Source organism: Capra hircus, chromosome 5, assembly GCF_001704415.2.
Source record: "Capra hircus breed San Clemente chromosome 5, ASM170441v1, whole genome shotgun sequence".
NCBI lineage: Eukaryota > Metazoa > Chordata > Mammalia > Artiodactyla > Bovidae > Capra > Capra hircus.
This window is the reverse complement of record NC_030812.1, coordinates 68686929-68712725: the sequence shown is the minus strand read 5'-3', so window position 1 is coordinate 68712725 and position 25797 is coordinate 68686929. Positions and strand designations below refer to the sequence as shown.

At 44.2% G+C, this 25797-nt stretch overlaps 1 protein-coding gene across 3 annotated transcripts in view; it reads right to left on the bottom strand.

Annotated features, from left to right (window-relative positions):
- RFX4 (regulatory factor X4) overlaps positions 1-25797 on the bottom strand; it is a 172247-nt gene that overhangs the window by 27419 nt on the left and 119031 nt on the right. For 2 of the 3 annotated variants that reach the window (XM_005680577.2, XM_005680578.2), the window contains 6 exons: positions 25164-25222; positions 20865-21009; positions 15991-16085; positions 15451-15568; positions 3212-3331; positions 2475-2636 (listed from right to left, as the gene is read on the bottom strand). In XM_005680577.2, coding sequence (XP_005680634.2) covers positions 2475-2636; positions 3212-3331; positions 15451-15568; positions 15991-16085; positions 20865-21009; positions 25164-25222 — 699 coding nt within the window. The remainder of the gene's footprint in view (positions 1-2474; positions 2637-3211; positions 3332-15450; positions 15569-15990; positions 16086-20864; positions 21010-25163; positions 25223-25797) is intronic. The other variant, XM_013964051.2, reaches the window with a different exon arrangement.

The window sequence follows — 25797 nt, the reverse complement described above, 5'->3', positions numbered from 1 at the left end:
CTCACTGAGAGAATGGAAGTGGAAGTGGCACGTGCTGCTTTCAGGCCAGGGCTTCTATCAGTGGCTTTTTCCTCCTTCAGGTCCACTTTCCATTTCTCTCAGCTGGTTGCAGGCTTAACAAAGCCCAAAGCCAGTGGTCCTCAAACTAGTCAGCCTCACCATCACCTGGAGGCTTTTTGAGCAAATGGCTGGGCCCCACCCTAGAGTTTCTTTTTCTTTTTTTTTTTAAATTATTTATTTATTTGGCTGATCCAGGTCTTAGTTGCAGCACTTGGGATCTTTGATCTTTGTCGTGGTGTTAAGGATCTAGTTCCCTGGCCAGGGATCAAATCTGGGCCCCCTGCATTGGAAGCATGGAGTCTTAGCCACTGGACCACCAGGAAAGTCACCGCCCAGACTTTCTGATTCAGTAGGTCTGTGATGGGCTGTGATAACAAGCATTTCCAAAAAGTTCCAAGGTGATGCTCATACCACTGGTGCATGGACCACACTTTTGAGAAGCAATGCCCTGGGGGTATGGTGGAGCCCCACAGTGAAGGGACATTCATTTCCAAATGGTTGTATTAAAGACAGCCTCCTCTCTGACTGAAACACCCTGTGTGAAATAGATTCCCATCATGTTAACTCCAGCCATGTTTGGGTCTGTTACAGCGGCTTAGCCTACCCTAGCTAACCCAGGAGGAGTTGAGGGAGAGGAGAGCTGATTCCCAGATTTGGTACTTGGGCAAATGGCAGAATAGAAGAGCAGATTTGGGTGGATAATGAGGGACTTCCCTGGTGGTCCAGTGGTTAAGAATCCACCTTGCATTGCAGTGGAGGCAGGTTTGACCCCTTGTCAGGGAACTAAGATCCCACATGCTACAGAGCAACTAGGCCCACTCTCCACAACTAGAGAGCCCAGGTGCCACAACTGCTGGGCCCACAAATCATGACTGTACACCTTAACCAAGATCCCACATGCCACAACTAAGGCCTGACACAGCCAAGTAAATATTTTAAAAATAAAAAAGGAAAGATAAGGAATTATTATCACAGACTTAGAATTATCACAGAATTATTATCACAAGCTCCCCACTCTACAGTCCGGTCTGTTCACCCCCACCCTCACCCAGGCCCATCCAGCAGAAAGTTGTCTCTGCCTTTCATTCCCACCCATGTGCTCACTCTTCTCCTATTAGCTGACTCCTTCTAATCTTTTGAGGCTGCCTTTGAGTTGCACCCCTCTCCCGAAGGCTTCCCTCCTGCCTGCCTGGGGTTCTAGTGGGATGGACAGGGTCTGCTCCTCTCTCTGAACTCCTACAGCGCTCTTGGCCACAGCCCTCATCTTATAGGCAATCCGAACAGTAACCACTTCTGTCTAGATAGCACTGCACTGTTAACCAAGCACTTAGACTTTTCTTACCTCATCTAATTCCCATATTTCTAACCACGTGAGAAAACCTAGAGGTGCACACAAACACACACCCATACACACATGCACTCTGTTCATTTGTATTACCCAACACTTACTGCATATTCCACATACAATATATCATTTCCACAAGTCTTGAGAGCTAGGACATTTGCTGAATGACCAAATGAATAAATTTGTTTATAGCAACTGCTGACTCTGGTGCCTGCCAGGACCGGGGATTTCTTTTCCACCCTTTACTTTTCCTCCTCCATAAAATGGGACAATAGTTACCTTGTAATCGAGTAAAACAATTATGCTGAGGGTCCTTTGCTCATGGTAAAGTAACACTTAAATATTAGCAACTAGCTATGATTATCCTTGTAACATTTCTTCCATTTTCAAACGTCTTGGCATGCAAGATCCTATGGGATGTGACTCGAATTTACCTTCCCAGGCTTATAACACGCCTTCATGCCCGCCCATATTTTAGCCAGTTTACCATTCCCTGAAAGGGTCCCACACTTCCCACCCCTGTGCGTTTGCATACACTGTCTTCTGCCCAGAGGCCCTTCTGTAATACCTTTGTCAGTTAAAATCTAGTGTCAGCTTCCCCCTCCCTTGTGAGGTCTCCACAGCTAGATGGACTCTCCCCTTCCTTGGGGACCCACAGCATTAGCTCGGACCTTGCTTACTGCCCCGCCTACCTTAGTACGGCCACGGCTTATCATATGGCTTCCTGTCTCCCCGTTTTCCAGAGATACCTCTCAGTTTCTGGTTCATGGAGAACCCTTTCTCATTTTCTAGAATGTCTGTGTCCTGTGTTTTATATAATTTCAACCATGTCAGTGACTCAGTCTCTCTTTTTTGGTGGGGGAATCTGGAGATTTTATCATGTACTTAATCTGCCAACTTGAAAACAGAAGTATCAGGAATATGAGCAGACGAATAAATGGATAAACCCAGGAGGATACTCAGATGTTGGCACTGTTCTGGGAGGGTGCTGAAGGGAGAATGTTTTTCCACAGAGCCCTGGCTTTACATATCATCTCCCCACTCAGAGCCTTGGAGGGACGTTCATTACCTGTAGTGCTGAGGCCAGTGTATTCAGGCGATGGGTTGCTGACAGGGGAAGAGGGGGGCGGCACTTCCACTGATGTGGCAGACTTTGCTGGAGAAAATGATGGCACAGGTGAAGGGGTGGGCGGGGCAGCCTCTGTCAGGATTATCTCTTCTTGGACTTCTGCTATGGGAAGAAGAAGCGTGGATTCTTAGAGCCAAAGGTCACGGCAAGTTGTCCTTAAGGGACTTTGAAAAAGGACATGTTCTTGTGGTATTTATCAAGCCATGTGCATGCTGTGTGCTCAGTCGCTTCAGTCATGTCTGACTCTTTGCAACCCCATGAATTGTAGCCCGTCAGTCTCCGTCCATGGGATTCTCCAGACAAGAACACTGGAGTGGGTTGCCATTTCCTCCTCCAGGGGATCTTCCCGACCCAGGGATCTAACCCACATCTCTTATATCTCCTGCCTTGGTGGGCAGGTTCTTTACCACTGATGCCACCTGGGAAGCCCCTATCATGGCACTCCTCTGATTAAAATCTTTGATGGTTTCCCATCACAATGGTGGCACACGAGGCGATTCCTGCATACACACATGCTGACTCTCAAGAAGGAAAAAACAGCGTTGGTTTCCCACCATCTGACCTGTTCACCAAAACTAAATTCTCTGGGATGTGGAGCTGAAGAAACACAGAGCACAGACGTAAGGATCCAAGTCAATGTGAGAAGGAGGGCACGTCCCGGTGAAGTGCCAGCTTACCCGTGCTTCCTTCTCCCTTCATGGCTCGCATGAGCTCATTGGCCCGCTCCTGGCAGTGCAGCGATTCTAGCAGATAGAGCACGTAGTCATCAAACATCAAGTGAATTAGATGAAAAGACCCTGGTAAGAGGAGATCCAAAGGAAAGGTAAGCCGTCTCAGCTCAGGTGTGCCCTCTGGTCTAGCTGACAACACATTGAGCAGTGCTCTGACCACCTGTCCCAGACCCTCATTCCCATTCAGGTACGAATTACCTTGTTGCCAAGAGTTTGCTCTCCTTTGCCATCTCCTCTCCTAGCCTGGGGTTTAGCATAAGGTTAAGTGTTGGCAAAGACTCTTGATAGTCCCTTGGACAGCAAGGAGATCCAACCAGTCCATCCTAAAGGAAATCAGTCCTGAATATTCATTGGAAGGACTGATGCTGCAGGTGAAACTCCAATACTTTGGCCACGTGATGTGAAGAACTGACTCATTGGAAAAGACCCTGATGCTGGGAAAGATTGAAGGTGGGAGGAGAAGGGGATGACAGAGGATGAGATGGTTGGATGGCATCACTGACTCTAGGACATGAGTTTGAGTAAGCTCCGGGAGTTGATGATAGACAGGGAAGCCTGGCGTGCTACAGTCCATGGGGTCTCAAAGAGCTGGACACGACTGAGTGGACTGAAGTGTCTCAATTAATAAATTGAGCAAGGGAGTCTCTTCCTTGCTCAATTTATTAATAGGACATCATCAAAAATGTCACCTATTGAGCCATCTGTCAATATGCATCTGAGCTCTTCCACTCACACTGTCCTCATCCTTGTCCAGGCACTCTTCACTTTGTTCAGCATTTCTGGACATAGTATCTTGCATTTTCCTCTCTTCCACAAGCTTCTGATTCCCCTGACTAGACTATAAGGATATCCACAGCAGAGACTTTGTCTTCTAACTCACTGGTGTCTACCAATGTATGTGACATAATTCTAGGAGCATAATCGATGTTTTAAGTTAGCAACAAATGAATTATTTCCTTGAGTGTTTCTGAGACCTCTGTTTACCACATGGTGCTTACAAAAGGTGTTGCTTGAAAAGATTGGGTATCCTCAAGTAGTAGTCTTCATCTTAAACTTAGAGTAGATTATTTCATTAAAAGGGATATGAACAATCATTTTGGAAGATTTTTCTAATGTGTCAGTCTTTGTTCTCAAAATATTATATTCAGTAATTCAATTTGTATAACCACTTTGTAAAAGTAGGTGCTTTTATTTCTGTTTTGCAAAGTCAAGTTGTTCACAATGACAGCATACATTACTTCAAAACCCTCATTTCTTGCATGTTGTGCTGCCTCCAGTGGACATGGATCCACATGTGGGAGGGTACTCCATGTCTGCAGTCGGAGAGAGGGGCCAAGCCCTCATCTCTAGTCCCATGTTTCCACCTCTCAAAGGGACATTTCCACATGGATATCCTGCTGTCCCATGAAGTGTCCAACACTTCTCACTGACCTCTCCTTCCCCCACTCACCTTGCTTTTTTTAGAGGCCTTCTGAGACTCCCCAGCATTATTTATCTCGTGATCTGATCATCACATCATCATCAACACCACTATGACTGTCATCACAGATTTATCGAATGCTCACTATATGCCAAGGACCTTGCTAAGCACTTAACAGAGAGTTCATTCTTTCAACAAAACTGTGAGATAGGTGGTATTATCCTCTCTTGTGCTGTACTCATTTGAAAAGACCCTGATGCTGGGAAAGATTGAGGGCAGGAGGAGAAGGGGACGAGAGAGGATGAGATGGTTGGATGGCATCACTAACTCAATGGACATGGGTTTGGGTGGACTCTGGGAGTTGGTGATGGACAGGGGGGCCTAGCATGCTGCAGTTCATGGGGTCGCAAAGAGTCAGACATGACTGAGCGACTGAACTGAACTGAAATGAACTGAACTGAACTGTGCTGTACTTAGTCACTCAGTCATGTCTGACTCTTTATGACCCCATGGACTGCAGCCCACCAGGCTTTCCTGCCCATGGGGATTCTTCAGGCAAGAATACTGGAGTGGGTTGCCATGCCTTCCTCCAGGAAATCTTCCCAACCCAGAGATTGAACCCAGGTCTCCTGCATTGCAGGTGGATTCTTTACCATCTGAGCCACCTGGGAAGCCCATTATACTCTCTTATGGATGAGGAAATGAGCCTCTCCATTGGAATTAAGCAAGGATTGGTCTCAGGTTGTCTGGCTCCAAAACTCTGTTCCCCTTTCCCATACAGATCCATCCGGTTCAGTTTCCTCATAGCACAGATGGGAAGATTAAAGGGTTTGGTCCTCAGAAGGGCCATGTGAGCTAGGTGCTATGCTTTTACAGGTCTCAGAAATAAGTTGTTAAGGGCCAGTTGGGGGCTTTAGGATGGCTCCTCTTAGGTGGAATTTATTTTCTGCTTTTTAGTTGTACCTGGGTTCTTTGTGCACATGCACACACACCCACAACAACCTTTCAGTTCAGATAGATTGATTCTTTCGGTCCAGAAATGCTACAGAACAAGATTCCTGGCTTAACGCTGAGGCCACCCAGATGCCCCCAGATCGTGCACATCTACCCCAGTCCCTCCACAGAGCTCCAGGACCATGTCCCCCATCCTGAACTTGGTCCTCATTCTTCCTCCATTCCCAGGGTGCTGTGTCTGTTGTTTGACCCCATTTGGAATTCAGAACATTCAGGTGTTTTTGAGTCATTGTGAGATGCAGACTTCCGCAACTAAACTTTCCATCCACTTCCCCGGAATGAGTCCTGTGAGCCGTAGATAGAGCACGGTGGGTAACCACGTGGGGCTGGATCAAACTGCCCAGGTTGAACTCCAGCTCTGCTACTTAGTAAGACTTAGTAAGGCTTGGATGAGTTGCTCCTTGGAAATGTTAGATACAAAACCAGTTATTTACTGAGCTCTTGCTCTGTGGCAGCCACTGGTTTAACAGCTGGAAATTTACTACTGCATTAATCCTCATCACCACCATTTGAGATGAGTGATACCCTCCCTCTACAAAGGAGGAAATTGAGGCTCAGATGGGTAAAGATAACTGTCCAATGTCACATGGTTATTAAGTGTCAGACACGGGACTTGAACCCCAGTCTGACTGATTCTGAAGTTGTTCTTCGATCAATCATGTAATAAGGTTCTCTGAGAGGGGAATAGTCAACTCTATTTTACAGAAGTGCCATAATGAAGAAAAGTACATGTGCTTAATGAACAGTGGCTAAGGTCTCTTTTGCTAGTAATGTTCTAAGATTAGAACATTCTAACGTTCTAAGTCCTATGGTGTGACTGTTCATTCACAGAGTCAAAGAAGTCAAAAGACGGCAGCATATACCAAAAAGTTCCAAAGGGTCTCCACAATGAAGAAGTATTTGCTGAGATGTGGCTCTAAGTCAACAAGGATAGAGAGAAAGACATAATGAAACCAAATTAGAAGGGAAAACCCTAGATAATAAAAATGGGTTTAGTAGTTTTAGCACAGACAGGCACCTCGGATCATCTACACAATACTCCTGTCTAACAGATAAAGAAACAAGATCTGATGAAGTGAAGACACTAAGATCACCCTCTTAGAAAATATCAGAGCTGGGCTTGGAGGCCAGTACTCCAGGGGAAGTGTTGATTTGGGGATTCAAGCTCTCCTCCTAATGACTCTGATCAGCTACCCAACTGGTCTGATAATTTCAATCATCCTTCAAACAAGGAAAGTTTGTAGAGCTACTGCTGCTCGCTCACCACCGTGATAAGCGCTTTGAATACAAAGGAAACTTCAAGCTCAGTCACTGACTCCACAAAAGCTACAGTGTCCTTGGTGAGCAGAAATCCATCCTTAAGATTATTAGGCGACAAGCAGTTCAGTGCCAGGGTGTCGTGACCATGGGAGCAGTTCAGACAGGAGGGAGGAAAGCGGAAAAGGAGACTCAGAAAGACTGATGAGAGGAGGGAGTGGAGGGGAGGGAGAGGAAAGACAGAAGCAGCAAAGACAGGAGAGAGGCAATTGCAGCTAACATTCCTGCTTTATTTCTTCCCTTAGCACTTAACACATCTGCTAGTCTATAGACTGAATTTATTTATCTTTATTATGTGCCTCCCTACACTAAATTGTGTCATAAAAGGAGGGAATTTTATGTCTTTTTATCTACACCCCCCCCCCCACACACACACACACTGTTCTCTACTGGACACTGTTCTCAACAGTGTCAGGCACAGCGGAGGCTCCATGGTTATTTGTTAGACAGATAAATGAAGTAAGTAAGCACTGACCACTTACCATATGCACTGTGCTAAGCCCTTTTAATTTTCCAACAACTCTGTGAAGAAGATATTATCTTCAGTTAACACATGGGGAAATCAAAGCTCAGAAGATTTTAAAGCACTTGCCTAAAGTTACAGAGCTATTGAGCATTGGAGTCTGTTATGGAAAAAGGTATTAGGATCCAGACAAAAGGAGACTGTTGTTGTTATAGGATGACATAGTTAATGCCATCCTATAGAATCAAAGCATTGCTTTTTCTTCTGAAAATTTCAAATATACGGAAAAGTATAAACAATTTTAAGAGAATTCCCTGGCAGTCAGGGGTTAGGATTCCGCACTTCCTATGCAGGGAGCTTGGGTTCGATCCCTCTTTGGGAAACTAAGATTTCACATGTTGCATGGGAAAGTGAAAGTGAAAGTGAACTCGCTCAGTCCCTCAGTCGTGTCGGACTCTTTGCGACCCCATGGACTGTAGCCTACCAGGCTCCTCCCTCCATGGGATTCTCCAGGCAAGAGTACTGGAGTGGGTTGCCACTGCCTTCTCCAAAGGCCCCCCCAAAAAAGAGAAAGAAGTTTAAAATGAACACCCAGTGTACTCAACACCAAGCTTTATAAAATTTTAACATTTCACATATTTGAATTTTTTAATTGAAGATAAAAATGAAGCCCCAGTGTTCCCTTCCTTAACTTGCTCTGACACAGCATGCCCTGACATAGCAAGCCCTTATGTAATCACTGTCTCAAATCTGCCATTTATTGTTCAAACACATTTCTACATATATTTATGTATCCACAAAAGCAAATGATATTGTTTTTTATTTTCAAGCTTGATAGAAATGGTACCATATTTTGCAGAGCATTCTGCAACCTGCACTTGATACCTTGGGTTTTTTAAGATCTATCCACACCAAGGCACATTGCTCTTGTTTACTGGCCATAGCCATTGTGTGACCATAGCACGATTTATTTGTCCATCCTCCTGTTGATGGAATTTAGGTTATTCACATTTTTGACTATTGGAAACTAGCTGTAATGAATCTCTTTTTTAAATTTTTGTACCTGTTGCCTTGTGTTTAGGACCATAGGCAGACTCTCTGGGTCCAAGAGCATCTACATTCTTGAGTCTTATGAGGTAGTGCCAAACTGCTCACTAGTATTTTTCACCTCCTTACTGGTAGTGTAGTTAACACAGTATTTGCCATCTGAAGGGTGTGAAATGTTACTGTCTTTATATTGCAGTACCCTAATTTTTAGAGGTGCAATCTCTTTTCATATGATTATTTCCATTTGAATTTACTTTTCTGTGAACTATCTATTCATATTCTTTGCCCATTTTTCTGTTAGGGTATTTTTTTTGAAGATTGTATTTAAATTATTTATCACATATTATTTTCCAAACATGAACAGGGTACATGTAAATAATACTTTTAAATTTTTCCCTTGAAGGCCTTAAAATAATTTTTGTTAGAATTATTTTATGGACACCTTTCTGTTGCCATTATGAATGCAATATATAGATATAGACATTTAGACTGATACATAAAGATAGCTATTTTCTATTTAATGGTAAGAGTGCTAAGGATTTTTTTAAAACTGAAGGCAGTAACCTGCCTGAATTCTTATTTGTTCTATTAGTTTGTAGATTATTTGTTGTCAGCCATCATGACATCTATAAAGACAATTTTGTGTTTTCCTTTCCGATTCTTATATTTCATTTCCCTTTCTTGTTGCATTTGCCAGCACCTCCAGCACATAGCTATCAGAAACAGTATTAAAAGGCATTTGTTTCTTATTCATGATTGAAATGGGAACACTTCTAAAGTTCCACCACTTAGTACATTGTTTTCTGCAGGTTTTTAAAATACTCTTTAACATATTCAATGAATTCCCTTCTGTTCCTAGTTTGCCAAGAGTTTTTAAAAGTTATACTTGAGAGCTAAATTGTATCAAATACATGTTTTCCTCTGTATCTATAGATGTTTTTATCATTTTTCTCTTTTAACAGGGAAGACCTTTAATTTGTAATGTATGTTAATGAGTACTTTTCTGACTTTGAATCATACTTGAATTCTTGGCATCATACTCATCAACCATGATTTAAAAAAAATTTGCCCTGGATTTGATCTGCTAGTATTTTATTCATAGATAGATAGATAGATAGATAACCTCAGATATGCAGATGACACCACCCTTATGGCAGAAAGTGAAGAGGAACTAAAAAGCCTCTTGATGAAAGTGAAAGTGAAGAGTGGAAAAGTTGGTTTAAAGCTCAACATTCAGAAAACGAAGATCATGGCATCTGGTCCCATCACTTCATGGGAAATAGATGGGGAAACAGTGGAAACAGTGTCAGACTTTATTTTGGGGGGCTCCAAAATCACTGCAGATGGTGACTGCAGCCATGAAATTAAAAGACACTTACTCCTTGGAAGAAAAGTTATGACCAACCTAGACAGCATATTCAAAAGCAGAGACATTACTTTGCTGACTAAGATCTGTCTAGTCAAGTCTATGGTTTTTCCAGTAGTCATGTATGGATGTGAGAGTTGGACTGTGAAGAAGGCTGAGCACCGAAGAATTGATGCTTTTGAACCGTGGTGTTGGAGAAGACTCTTGATAATCCCTTGGACTGCAAGGAGATCCAACCACTCCATTCTGAAGGAGATCAGCCCTGGGATTTCTTTGGAAGGAATGATGCTAAAGCTGAAACTCTAGTACTTTGGCCACCTCATGCGAAGAGTTGACTCATTGGAAAAGACTCTGATGTTGGGAGGGATTGGGGGCAGGAGGAGAAGGGGATGACAGAGGATGAGATGGCTGGATGGCATCACTGACTCAATGGACATGAGTCTGAGTGAACTTCGGGAGTTGGTGATGGACAGGGAGGCCTGGCGTGCTGCGATTCATGAGGTCGCAAAGAGTTGGACACGATTGAGTGACTGAACTGAACTGATAGATGAATATTTTCATCTATATTTATGTGTGGTTGAGTCATAATTTCCTTTTCCTCTATAGCTCTTCTAAGTTTTGAAGCTGAGATTATATCAGCTTCATAAAATTAACTGTATAGCTTTACTTCTTTTGTTTTTATTCTCTAAAATACTAATTTTCATATTAATCTTCATAAACCAAGGATTTTATGCTTCTTAAAGGTTTAGTAAAAGTTGCAGTTTAATGCCTGATTTTTTTGAGGGAAGAGATCTTTTCATTTACTGTGATTATTAGTTGATCTTATTTCTAGCATCCTATTTCATGTTTTGAGTTTACTATCTATTTTTTCTAAACTTCCTTTATTTTCTTAATTCTTGTCAGTTAAATTTTCACATTTTTCCATTTTTCTTTGGCAAATTATGATTCTATTCTTCTAGTGATGATTCTATATCCTACACATCTATTAAGTCCAAGCCATACATTCTTTTCAACAAAATCTAAAGTTATATAGTATTTCAAGACAAAGACCTTTAGCACACTCTAACTATTCCTGAAAGATTCTCTCCCCACTTCCCTGTGTTTTATTGTTTCTTACAGTTTGATTTTACCTTTTTAAAACACACAACCAAAGTTAGCTTTTAAATTACAATCAAAAGTTACTTAAATTTGCTTATATATTTTAAAATTTCTTTCATCTTAAAGAAGGCCTCCAAATTCTTTAACAAGCCTTCCTGGGAAAATTGTGTGTGTTGTACAGGGGGGCGGGGGTGGGGGTGGGGGTGGTCTATGCACTTCCTTCAGTCTCGGTAGGTTTGTGACTGCTTTGATCACCAGAGCAAGGGTAGTGACACTTTCACTTCTGAGACTGAGTTATAAGAGGCATTGCTGCTCCCTCCTTGGCACACTCATTCAGGGGGCCTGAGCCTCCACGAGAGAAGTTCAACTGTTCAGAGGCCACCGTGCTGTGAGCACACAGCACGGAAAGTGAGCCACACAGAGAGGCCATTTGAGTGCACCCTGATCGGCTGTCCTAGACTCCAAGTCATCCCAGCCCAGGCACCAGACACCCAAGGATTCCAGAGGATTCCAGCCTCCAGCTGAGTGAGCTCCAGCTTTTGAGTCCTCCCATCTGAGGTCCCAGATATCACAGAACAGAGTCCAGCCATCCCTGCTGGACTCAGGTCCCAGACATCACAGAACAGCGACCAGCCATCCCTGCTGGATCCTGTTCACATTCCTGACCCATCAAATCTGTAGGCATAATATTGTTTTAAACCACTACACTTTTGGTAAACAACAATATCTAGAACATTGCTGTTTCTTGCATCCCAGAATTTAGTGATGGTTTTATTTTTCTTCTTACTGAAATGCACTGTTTAATTTTTTTAAGTGAAGTTCTACGGGCGCCACAGTTCTCTAACTTTTTGTATAACTGAAAATATCTTTGCTTTGCCCTCATTTTTCTATAATGGTTGACAGTTCTTTGTTCTCAACACTTGTCTTCTGGCATCTCTCTTGTTACTCATGATCATCTAATTAATGTTCTTTTCTCTCATAGCTTAAATATTTTTTTTATTCCATCAATATGGCTTTAGAAAAACCATCAACGAGGGGTAAACAGTTTATCTAGCCTTTTTTGTGCCATGCATCCGAGCCCAGGATACTTGTCTTAATTATGGTAATCGAGAAAGCGTGGCTTTTGTGGCAAGGCAGATCTGATTTTGAAACAGAGCTCTGCCACTTACCATATTGATTGTCTGCCTTGCAGAGTTGATGTGAGAATTAAATGGTACTGTGTGCTTCCTACACATTTGTCAAAAAGAGTAGCATTATCTTGCTTTTGCTTCCTGTTCTATCACAGCTTCCTCGTCTGTTATATTGAGGGCACTGCTAGCAGACCTCGTAAGTTGTGAGAATTCAATGAGAAAGTGCCTAATACTGTGTCTAGTGTATACTAGGCCCTGAATAAACATTACTTTGTTTTCCTTATTACTATTTGGCTGAAGAAAGTTAGAAGAAGCCTTAGCAGTGTGGCCCTAGCAGGGGAGCCCCTAGCGGGGGAGCTCAGCTCAGTTTGCTGTACATCCTCGGCAAGCCCCGTCTCTTCTCTGGGTTTCTGCTTTTTCTCTCCAATACAGGGAAAGCAATTCATGCCACCTGGTGCTTGGCGGGGTTGTCAGTGACATTTTGAAGGTCAAGATTCTACAGTTTAGCAGGTTCTGGGTAAGAGAGCCAGGCCAGGACATCCAAACCTTGAGAAGTAGTCTGGAGGCTCTGTCCGTCAGTCACTTGGCCTGGGAGCTGCTCCCATGTGGCTTCCGCTGCCCTGCCTGAGTGGGTGAGCTTTGACTCTAGGCCAGGACAAAAGTGTGCAGAAAGGTGAAAACTTGGGAAATGGTACGTAGCTCCACCCCCTTAGCCTTCAAATCCAAGGCAGCTTTCCACACCATTTCATGCTGAAGCCCTTCCAGGAACTATGTTTGCCTTCTGGATGTTCCCAGTGAAAACAGGGGCATCTGGTGAAAACCCAGAGTGAAAAGGTAAAGACACCTGCCTGCCTCGGGAGCCAGGTATCCTAGGAACTGGACTCAGAGCAGTCAACCACAAATGCATTGTTGTTGTTGTTGTTTAAATAGAGTCTCTAATTTCCTCAGCTCCATTAGGATGAAAAAGTTCATTGCCCACCACCCTACCTTTGCTGACTAATTTTGCTAGAAAGTGCTGCTTGCAGCAAAGAAAGAAAGTCTGGCTACTTCAGTTCACAGCATAGGCTCTTTCAGTGAAAAGGAATTAGGGAGAAACGAATGAAAAGGAATTAAGGAGAAGAAAGGAGTCAACTACCTTTGAAAGAGGCTCTTCTGGGAAGAGGTGATAGAGTCCCTGCGGGATCATTGTGATATTCCACACGATCATTGTGACGGTCAGCCTGCTACGCAGACACACAAACGCCCGCACCATTCACAGGGCCAGGATCATGTGGGAGTTATAAGATATATAGAGCTGGCCCCTGTGGTTGGGGGTGGGGCCAGGGAACAGAGGGCTCTTTTTCCTAATTAGCTGTTTTTATACAGGGAACACATGACCCAAACACAACCACCAACTGTGTCTTTGACATATACAGGCAGAAAGGGGGAGCTGGGCTTTTGTCTGCCGCAAATTCTTTCAACTTGCCTGTCACCCCAAGCCACAAAACTCAACAATGAGTCGGATGAGCAGGACCATTTCAGAGACCTTGCTAAACGGACTTGGAGACAGGTATTATTTCCATCGGTTCATGGTTGAAAAATACTGTAAAAGTGAAATTGGGTTCATATCTTTTTTCTGTCCTTTTCTAAAAGTTTTGTGACCATTCTTTGCCCTTTGCCCAAGTTTCTGGTGTATCCTAGAATAGTGTATGGTTAAAAAAGAAACAAACACATTTTAAGGAATAGTATTTCTTAGTACTTATTCACTGAACTCTCATTGTTCTACTGTCCATAACATCAACTGTTAACTTAGTAAATACAAATGGATTTCAAAGACTATTACAACATCAACTACATTCTCTATCTAATGAAGGGTATATGATAATATAGTCAGTTCAAGAATCAGCAAATTGAAGCATAAGATATAAAGCAAGGAGAGGATGCTTGCTTTGTGGCTGTGTATATATTTATTTGTGTGGCATCGGTCATTCTTTGATTCTAAAGCAATGAAAAAATCTTGAGCATTTTTTACCTATTGGCTTAACTGAAAGCAGTCATGCGCAAATGGTTTTCCCAGAGCCAGAAGTAACATGTGCTAACACTAACTGTGTTGAACTGGAAGTCATCAAAATGCCAAATGCCGTGTCTGATGTCACTGCCCAGGTAGCAGTCACCAGAGCATTTCCATACACAGCTCAGAGAGAATTTCCGTCTGTAGCCATGGTGCAGGTAGGTTCAGAGAACTTCCCAATGCTGAGATTAAAGAATCCACAGCAAAACACTTCTCCAATTGGGTAAACACAGTCTTTCACAGACAGAGCTGTTTAGAAAAAATAGTGCATTCTTTGTTTCAACACATATTCACCACGTTGTATAGCACAACTGGAAAATACTGACAAGACCACGAAAAAAACTAGATGGAAAAGTGTTAGATTAAACCCAGAGCAAAGTCCAGGGCTGATTGGCTTAATTGGAGATAATGAGAAGCAAAAACCACATTTCTACTTGCAAAGTTAAACAGAGAACAAGGCAATTACCCTGAAAATTTGCCAACAGCCTTTTGCTGAAATGCCTAGAAAATTGAAGGCCAGAGTGTTTTTGAGACTTCAAATGTCTGGATAATGCCTAGAAGTCCTACGTCACTTGTTTAATGATGACCTGAACTCCGTGCATATGCCATTCTTTCTAATGAAACATAATATTCCCCCCAAGTCAGTGATTAGGTTCTTGCCCACAGAGACTACTAGAAGCACCTCTGGGCAGAGGGTTCAAGTCTCATTAACAATAGAAAACAGAAGACAAGGACTTGGGGTAGGGATGTCTCCTGGAGGTGGTGCAAACCCAAGGGGTCAGTAAAGCAAAGGGGGAAATGAATGCAGAAGTCCTTCACGAGGGATCAGACCGGGGCATGTCATCGAAGAAACTTGTCTACCCACCGCTGGCCTGTCAATCAAGCCATTTGCAAATGTTTGGACTCAGGGGCTTCTTCATGTGCCCAGTCTTGGCATATTGGCACTATGAAATTTGTCAAAATAGTCCTGTAAAAGTAGCAGTGACTGGGGCTTCCAGAAAAAGGGGAGCACAGCCACTGCTATTTACTCCTCTTTAAACTCAAATAGTAGTGCGTGCCAACCTCTCATCTGCAGATATGAATACTTCTCCTTTGGCATGCAGTGCCATCTTTCTCCCTGAAAGTCCTAACATCACGTCCCCAAGAACAGAGGATGTTTCCGGGTGCTGTCCTTATGGTCTCAGAGACAACAAGACCATGCCTAACTCTGGAGAGATGGACTTGATCCAGGGAGCCCAAAGAAGACGTTTTTGGTTTGGAGGGGGCTGGGGTTGTCTTACCGAAGCTGGGGGCACTGTGCAAGGTCATGTCCCGGATCACCCTTGTGCCAAAACAGGACCACATCAAGAGAAACTGCTGGGCCACCTTCTTCAGGGATCCTTGTCTCTTGGCAGCCACCTAAGAGAGAGTGAACAGCTTTAAGAGTGGCTGATTTGATCTTCACTTATTATTCTTTCTTATAAAAAATGGCAAGAAGGTTTATGTGTCTCTAAGTTCAGTATCATAGAACGGTCGTTTTTGGCTTTTTATTTTTAGCAGCAAAAGTTTACTCTAAGAAATGAAATCTTAAGTCAAGACTCAATGTGTACAAAAGAGATCCTGGCCTGGTTGAACCAGCGGAGGGAACCTCAGAGTCTTGCCTCCTTTGACTCTCTTTGCTGCCTACTTCCTAAGGAGGAGCCCAAGCTTTGCCTTGGATCCCTAGGGTTCTGAGGCCTCCAAGAAAACACTCAGCTAGCTTGCTGCTGGTGACCCAAGTCCCATCAACAAGAGTGATGGACTGCCATACAGGGCCGGGACCTTCCGGTCAGCAGACCCACCTTCACAACACACCGGTCGACCATGGTGTCCAGCCATTCGATGTAGGACTCGATGGGAGACTGCTCCTCCAGGAGGTGGTCAAATTCCTGATACACTGTCAAACAAAGGAGAGCCCCCCACACCATGTAGTTGGGTTTAAACAGACACACATTCAAGGATTTAGAGAATAAACCCCAACTTACCTCTCCAAGCTCATTTTCCATGCCTAGGAACACTTTCAACCATGGCCATCCCCAGCTTACTTGCCATTCCTGCAAACCTCTGCTTGGATTGTTTAGTCCATCACAAAACAGTGGAAATGATCCTCCTGTGAAATTCTACTTACCCTCCTATGCATTCTTCCTCTATATTTTCGTAGCCCTTAATTATTTGTATTTTTACCTTCACTATGTCACAAAGAGCCCTTTGTTATAGTTAGTGGTGTTTATGGGTGTGTCCCCCTGCTACATCTTTGATATCTTTATTAGCTGGTGCATTCCCTGTGACATAGCTCTTATCCAGCAAGTACTTGCTTGTGCAAACAGGCAGACACATGCTAATACTCTCTTGCACTCTCTCGGCACATTTGATCATTCAAATGTTTCTGAACCATGATGGTATCGGCCAAGTAGCTGAACCAGCCTCTTAGTGCTTGACATGTAGCAGATGCTTAACAAATATTTGTGGAGTAGAGGGAGCAATCTCTGTGCCTTCAGTTTCCACATTACTAACAGGAGGATAATCGTACCACTTCACAACCTGTCTTCAGGCGCGAGTCAAACAACTGAATCTAGAAAGATTTTGTAATTACTGGAGCACTGTAGAAAGTAGAGACATTGCTGTGATGATCTCTAATCAAAAACATCTTGTTTTATTATATTTTTATGTATTTTTGTTTGTGGGGCTTGATAAATCAAGCCATAATTCAGGAACCACGCATTCCTACAGTTTTCATTTGTCTGAGCAATTTTTGTTGTTCCATTTTCCAAGACCGACCAATTTGCTCTACTTTACTTGTGATAGCTTCTGCAAGAGGTCGGCTTGCAGGACCCAAAGTCAAACACTTCGGAACGAGAAAAGGCTTTCCAAAACCATTTAGTTGATCTGTGTCATTTTCGAGATGAGGATGTCTCATGTCTATGTCTAAGAGGCTATGTCTAAGAGGTCAAATGACCCCCTCAGAGTCAGAGGATGAGTTGGTGGCAGAACAGGAACTGGCACCACTTTCTCTTTGGTGGCACTTCCCCCTTCCTGGCACGGTCTGTGTGCCCAAGCTACTGTGCTTCAATCAATGATGATATGATGATAATGATCGTGGTTGCAGTGAAAGCGTTAACTGCCAACATTTACTGAGTGCTTGCTGCATGCCAGGTACTGCCCTAAAATGTTTTATATGGACACCCTCTAACCTGAAACAACCTCCAGCATGTATGTGAATGTCACGAGGCCAGAACCGAGAACAGTGCCTGATACTTGGTAGCTGCTCAAATGTTTGTTGGAAGGATGAATGGCCCCAAGAGGTAGGTACTGTTATTACTTCCCTCTTTGACGAGTGAGGAAACAGAGGCACTCAGAGATGAGTGACTTTCCAAAGGTTTCACCTCTGGTTAGAGGCAAGTTTCAAACACAGTGGGACTCAAGCGCGTGCCTTGCAACCTCTTCACTATACTAGCTCTACACTATGTACCAAGAGCGAGGCACACATTGTCCCATTTAATCTCTTTGCATTGTCCCCATTTTACAGATCTGGTAGCCAGAGTCCACCAGAGCCAACGTTTGACTTAAGGTCTGTCAGGCATCCCAACCCCATGTTCTCATCGCAGCATCACTTAACACTCCTTCTAATCAGCATGCTTAAATCCTTATGTGCACCTTTTAACTGAAGGTAAATGAGCATCCCCTGCCAGCATCTACATCATGGACATCATGGTAACCCCCTCAAGCAAGAATCTGAAGACTTATCAATTGGTTGTAAGGGAGGAAGAATGTAGTACACAGTTGCCCCTGGTCTTTCTCAGACTGGCCCTTGGTCCAGCTCACTGTGTCCAGGGACTGATTTCCCAGCTGTCTGGAAGGAGCAAGGGTGACACTCATGTGCCAGGCCATCTGCCTTCAGGCTTCCTCAATCTCCTTCATCCTGTCACTACATCACTTAGTATGTTCCCTTTGGTAAAACTCATCCATTTGGAAGGCTTCCCAGGTAGCACTAATGGTAAAGACCACCTGCCAATGCAGGAGACATAAAAGACATGGATTCAACCCCTGGTTGGGAAGATCCTCTGGAGGAGGGCATGGCAACCCACTCCAGTATTCTTGCCTGGAGAATCCCATAGAGAGAGGAGCCTAGTGGGCTACGGTCCATGGGGTTGCAAAGAGTCAGACACAGCTGAAGTGATTTAGCATGCACACAAGCAACCATTTGGAAATTACTTGTTTGATTTCTGATTTGCCATTAGCTCTAAACTCCGTGTGGGAAGGGCAGGGTCTATCTTATTCACTGCTCTCTGCTTAGCATCTAGCCCAGTGTTCGACCCAGGACAGGCATTCAGTAAGTACCAGGTGGCTTGACCTAAACTTCATTATGACTCCCTTCCTCTGCTGCTGCTGCTGCTACTAAGTCGCTTCAGTCGTGTCCAACTCTGTGCGGCCAGGGACAGCAGCCCACCAGGCTCCCCCGTCCCTGGGATTCTCCAGGCAAGAACACTGGAGTGGGTTGCCATTTCCTTCTCCAATGCATGAAAGTGAAAAGTGAAAGTGAAGTCGCTTAGTCGTGTCTGACTCCTAGCGACCCCATGGACTGCAGCCTACCAGGCTCCTCCGTCCATGGGATTTGCCAGGCAAGAGTACTGGAGTGGGTGCCATTGCCTTCTCCGCCCTTCCTCTAGAAGAATACAAAGATTCAAAGGGCAACATTCTGCCCCTAGCTTAAGAAAACAAGAAGTGTGTACGCGTGCTAAGTCACTTCAGTCATGTCTGACTCTGTGCGACTCTACGGACTGTAGCTCGCCAGGCTCCTTTATCCATGGGATTCTCCAGGCGAGAATCCTGGATTGGGTTGCTGTACCCTCCTCCAGGGAAGAAAACAAGAAGAGAAAGGCCCAACAGGTTCTTTCCAGGAGAGGCAGTAGTGACCTGCATGCTGCTCCAGCAGAGACTCAGAGCCTGGCCCCAAAACAAGCAGCGGTGATTGTATGTTTCCTTATGAGTCTGTGTCACAGTTTCTTCCCCCACAAAAGCTGGAGAGAGAAGAGAGCTGAGTCCAGTGCTGCTAGGAATGGTGAGCAGAACCAGGAAGATGGATCGCTCTAGGCTTTTACCCCTCTGTTTGGTCCTCCACAAACTTTGCTGGCCCCTTCCTCCACACCCGGCCCTGTGTGAGGCCCTGGGGGCATGACCATCTGGGTACAGCTAGCACTGTTAGGGTGCTCACAGTCATGCTCTCCATTGCCTTCTAGAAGGAAAAGCAGGACAGGGAGCACGACTGTAAAAACCTGGAATGGTCCTGGAACATCTGAAGCTTGCCAACATCTCATTATCTTTGTCTGCTCTGGCATGCTCTAGTGCATGATAGGGACAGGGAGACTAGACCTGGGTTCCAGGGTCAGCTCTGCTACCTTGAGCAAGGTTCACTGGCTCAGGGAGGCTCAGTTTGCTCATCTGTAATATGGGGGTGAGAAGTGAATCTTCCCTCATGACACAGGATCTGGCATAAACCGGGCAGTGTATCAGCTGAATTATGCTTTTAGCGACAATCTCGAACATTCTCAACAGGGCAAAGCAGGCTGGAGGCTGTTGCAGAGGAAGAACTATGAGCCTGAGAGGAACTCTGAGGTCACCAGGAAAGAAACTCGAGGGACATGGTGCAATGTTTCAGCTGCTCCATTTGCTGTTGAAAAGAGGTCCCTAATAGGAGCACCTTTGAGAACTCTGTTTATAAACATGACCTACTTAGGTTGGAGGCAGAAAGTCTTCCTGCAAGACAACAGTGTTGAGGGGGTATAGTAGAAACCGAAGGGGCTGAGGGCTCTCAGGAAAGCTGGCCCCTCTTCTCAGGGGAACCTCACTCTGCAGCTTCCCAAATGATGTTACTATGAGGTTCTTAGGTCTTCCTCCTCTCAGAAGGTGCAGCAGCTGCCATATCCCCTTCCTCCTGGATGACATCAACACCAAGCTGCCTGAGAGCTAATGCGGACTCACCCTCTGTCCTCATGCTCGCTTCCCCCAGCCCCCTAAGCCCCGAAGCATGAGAAGGGCCAGCTGAACTAAGGAAGGAAGAAGTCAATAGACTCTGGTCTAGGGGATTCCCCAGGCAGAGACTGTGATGGGCTGATGAGGAAAAGCACAGATATGTTAAGGATGGTGGTGTTCTATAGTCCTCCCATGTCCTCTGTTGCCAAGAACAGCAACCCGACCATATCAGGATAATATCTGGAGCAATAGTCTCCCAGTCTTTGTCCACAGGGGCCACAGGTTCACAGAAGTAAGTCACCATCCACTTCCTTCTCAGATATCTGCTGTGATTGACAGGTTCACCTGCCAATATGTGGGCTGACTCCCGTGACTCTCCATGGAAAAGCAGGCAGCATATCCAGTTGCCTCCAGGCTGACGTATGCCAAGAGAGGTGGCAAGCTTTGTTCCTCATTTGTTAATGCCACCCAGGGAATGCCTGATGTGTCCTGCCCGATATCCCAGAGCCCATTTTCCCCAGCAATGTGGACCCACGTCCTTGTAAATCAACCGGCTCCTCCACCTGAGCCAACCACTTTAACAGGAACAACAGGAGGGATGAGATCCCAGGGAGAAGGACAGGGTGGGAGTGTGCCACTTTGTTTACCAACATACTCTTTCTTTTTAAACAAATAAAAAGACACACGCCCTGGTGGAGCATCTTACACTGGATGATGAGCTTCCGGTGCTCATCACGAGTGTCCTCCATGGTGTAAAGGGTTTGCTTGGTAATGCTGTTGAGGTCCACGTTCCTCCAGTCTTCCAGCATTTGGAACGTGATGTCTGCACTGTGGATCACTGTTCGAGATGCCTGGAAATGCAATCCAATAAACTCATTAGCTCATGGGTTGTTAAGTTCAAAGCCTTCCCTTTATTTCCTTTCAGTTCTTTTTAATGAATCTGCTCATGGGGCTTCGCTAAGTGCTTTGCAATTCAAGAAAACTCAGAAGATGAGTCTGTAACTTGGAAGATCTGTATACTGTTTTCTGTGGCTCTCTCCTCATGTCTCTGTTTATAAGAAACTACCCCCCGGTGGCCTAGGGCAGAACAAACCTGCTATTCCCCACCCTTCCTCCCCGCCCCGCCACCTGGCTTTGGTCTTGACCTGGTGGAACAGTGGGATGAGGCCCAGAGATCTGTCAGCCTCCTGATGGGAGCTTGTTGGGTGAGAGCTCTGTGTTTAACAACCCATGTCTCTAGCACCTGAGAATTGACAGGCTCAGATTTTGGAAAGGTCCCACTACCCTTGGGACTATGATAGATTTCAACCTCAGAAATGTTACCAGGTGTATTTTTCATCTAAATACATTCTGAAGCAATTTATGGTCTACGTTTTTGTTTTTCGGTTTTTATGTGACTATAATGACTAAAACAAAGATGAATAATTGAGGTAGAAGAAAAGGAAAACTCTACCTTACAGCTCAGTGGTTTGTTAATGTGAGTGTGAATGTGAGTGTGTCTGTGTTTAATCTGTGGCTTCCCCAGCAATCCTCATAGCAGAATTTAAATTTGAGAGCTAGAACAATACTCGGAACAATAGTTGGAACTAGCAAGTTGGAACAATACTGATAAAAGCAAAGAAAAACATTTCCAGAATCATTTCCTTTCCTTGCATGTTTTCAAAAATGTCTTTAATGAAACAAGATTTCAAAGACAGTGGACCTTTTAACTCTCCTAATGCTTGTGAATTTCCAATCAGATGTAAATACTGACAGCCCCTTTTACACGTAGACTGTCTGAGCACAGGTAAAATCTTCCTCATATCAGTGTAGAATGCCTTGAAGGACACAGGCAGCCAGAATATATGAATACATGAAAGGTGAGTTGGGTTGATTTCTAATGATAATGAGAACAACTGAATATGGAAATTTCAGATTCTGGATTCAAACATACTGAGTTCAAATCCTGACCTTGCTGCTGACCAGCTGATTGATCAGAGGCAGGCAAGATTAATTTCCGTTTCCTGACCTCTAAAATAGAGATATAATCGTATGCATTTCTTTAGGAGCGCCACTGTTGGATCTTCCTTGGGGTAATGTTTGCAAGGTGCACGCTTCAGGGAGTAAGAGCCCACTAAATGGGCCTTCTGTCATGCAGGTCGGTTCTCTTTGTTGGGAGGGCACTGACAGCTCAGGGGCCTTTGCACTGACTGCTCCCGCTGCTGGAATGTTCTTCTCTCACCCTGCCCTGGCCTCCCGGCCATCATGTGTGCTCCAAGTGAAGTGCAGCACCCATGCAGAGGACTTCTCTAGCCACACCGTTTGAATAGGATCTAAAATGCCCGGTTATCCTCTATTTCCACTCACTTTCTTTCATAACACTTACCACTTTTCATTCTTTTGGTGGGTTTTTTTGTTTTTTTTTTTTCCCTGCTGAGGCCAAGTGTCTGGGATATAAGCATAAATGTCTGGTACACACTGTAGGCACTCAAAGGATTTTGTGGGGTGAATGGCTGAGATATGAATGCCAAGTTGCCCGCTTAGTGTATCCAGAAGGGCCTGAATATTTGGCTCTTGGTTTTAAGTATCTGGGGGGCGGGGGTGGGGGTGGGCATTTGGTCAGGTGTTGTTTCGTCTGACTTGCTTTGTGTGTGTTTAGGAAAGCTCGCCGGGATATTAGCTGAGATGTTACATGATGTCTCATCCCCCTCACTAATCCTGATCCTTTGGCTGGTCCAGGAATGTGTCTGGTGGCTATCCAGTGAAGATGGGAAAGGTAATAATTGCTGATTAACTTACATACTGTCTGGAAAGTGGAGAGAGAGTGTCTCTGTGTGCACATGAGCATGTAGGCTATTGTAGGCATGCAAGCGGATGCTTTTACTACCTGGTACATTAAAGGGTCAAGCCTTTCCACACTTCCTAAGTGTCTAGTTCTATGTCCTAAAACCATTTCTATTTCCCTGATATGACCCTAAGATTGTCTCTTCCAAGCTGGGGAAAAGAACCAGAAGACAGTCACCCTCAGAAATATGACAATGTTTCTTTTTTTCCTTTTTAAAAGAATACCTCAAATCAATTAATTCTACACACACATTAAAATATTTTCTATTTAATAAATATGTAAGCTACAAAGACAAAAATGACAATTCCCAAGACCCAATACCCATGATGAATATGACTTTCCATGAGCTAGAATTTACCATCCTTAATGGCTGGAAATGTTTGCTTCTATCAAATTGCTGATTTTGTTATTATAAAATTATTATTGTTTTTGTTTAACAAGATACACATCTATGCAATATAAATTTAGCAGAAAACATTTAACAAGAAACTTTTGATCTTTATGGGTAGATGTTACGTGTTTAGTGATATAATGGAACCCTCAGGCTTATGTCGAGTCCATCCTAAAACCTTTTGATGGAGAGAGGTAGGATTTTAAAACTAACCCTGGCAGTGTTTATTTTGTTAATATTCATCTTATTTCCTGAATCCCACCCATCTGTGAGGCTCTACCCTACCCCAGAGCAATGCCCCGAGGTGGGCTCTGTGACAGCATGAGTGTGGAGGGTCTCCCTCTGGTCTCCAAATCACCCTTTGTGCCATTTTATTCCAGGGGCAGGGCTGGAACAGTGAGGTGTGTGTGTGTGTATTGGGGGGTACTTTTATACTTTCTGGTTCCTGGCCTGGCGCCTTCCTTCAGGCCACTCCAACTAGAGACCCCCATCACCACCTCGACCTTGAGTAACCAGCACCAATCTGAAGCCACCAGTGTGAGGGAGAGGTCACAGACCCGAACACACAAACAAGGCAGGCAGGTGACACTCAGGAGCGAGGCGGGCCAAGCGTAAGAGAAAGCGGGGTTGATGATGAAGACGCTCAGCCCATCCGGCTGCTTGCTACGCTGGGGGAATTAGTTCTGGGGTGGCAGCTCTTAAAAGTTTTCTACAGGAAATGTGGGTGTTTAGTTGTCATCTCCTAGTTTCCACTGTTAGTGACTAAATGAAAAAATATTTTTGAACCTATGCCAGTCGAACAAAAATAACGCCATACACCTGAGGGCCAGATTTGACCTGTAGCCACCAGTTTGTCCCCTCTGCTTTAAGGTCATTCATATTTTAATGAATGTTAGTGGACTGCCTTAACAGACTTAGATTTGCTTCCTTGAGGTGCAAAATGAACAGAAATGCAAAGATTTATGCCTTCAGTTAGAACTACAGAACTAGAGTGGGATCTTCTAATTTTTACTATACATACTTTTATTCTTTTTTTTTTTTTGTAGTGAGTACATATCACTTCTGTGCTAAAAAGAACAGAAATCTGGGGCAAAACAAAATTGGGGTGATTCTGCACCCCCCTAGGTTACATGTGGCAATGGTGAAGGCATTCTTGACAGTTGCAATTGAAGTGGTACTTGGGGGTGGGCGGCCTTCCTGGCATCGAGTAAATAGAGGCCAGGGATGCTACTAAACATCTACAATACACAAAACAACTCCCCACAATAAAGAATCACCCAGCCCCAAAGGCAACAGTGCCTGAGGAACCCTGACGTACTCAAGCAAAATGCAAACTTGTGGACCTAGAGTATCCGAAGGGTTAATGGACAAATGACATCAGAAATCATTTTCTATGTTAGCTGAAACCACTTGGTGATTGGCTAACATTTCCATCCCTTATCTGTAGAAATTCAAGATAATAGTGAGAGTGTACTAGTGTTTTTTAAAAGACTTTTCTGATGTGGAACCATTTTAAAGTCTCTATTGAATGTTACAATATTGCCTCTGTTTTCTGTTTTGGTTTTTTCATCACAAGGTATGTGAGACCATAGCTCCCAAACCAGAGATAGAACCTGGACCCCCTGCACTGGGGGGGTGAAGTCTTAATCACTGGACCACCAGAGAAGTCCCATGGCAGTGTACTGTTAAACAGCCACGTCCTGATGGAGCCTCTCCAGAGTTTCCCGTGGATTTGCCCCTCAGTTGCAATGACTTAGCAGTCGTTAGAACGTATAACACAGGACAGCTACCTGGCAAAGGTGATTTAGTGATGTTTGCCGTCTCAGGATTTGGGAAAATCTTCTTGACACTGCAAGAAGAAAAGAGTGAGTATGAAATACTTGCATGCTTTATGGTCTGACCTGGGATTTTCCAGGGGCGATTTTCAAAAGTAGCTTCCTTATTTGCCTAACTTTGTCTCATGCATGGTCCAACACTATTTTCTATTACCTGCTGATGAAACCCTGCATCTGCTCTTTTGTTCTCCCATTTGGACAACTATTTCCTAAGATGGCGATATTTGGGGTACATATTTCAAAGTTGCCTGCACTCCACACTGGCAGGTGTGAGAAATTGTGGCGTCAATCAACCGTGAGTAAAAGCAATTATTTACTTGTCTTTCATTTCGCTAATTGCAAGTTCAATCTCTTCTCCCCATAAATAATTGCAGGAATCGAGTGGAGGCTTTGAAGAAGGCCCTTTAAAAAGTAGTGTATCTACTAGGAAACCTTGATTGAGCAGGGTTGCTTCTAGGATGGAACCCTGGGCAGCACCTTGAATATGGCTTTGTATTCACAATCTGTCGTTTTCAACCAACGGTCTCCATGCCCTATTGGTGTGTTTTGATGACTGGGTTCTCTGCTAACATAACAGGCTGATGCTTTG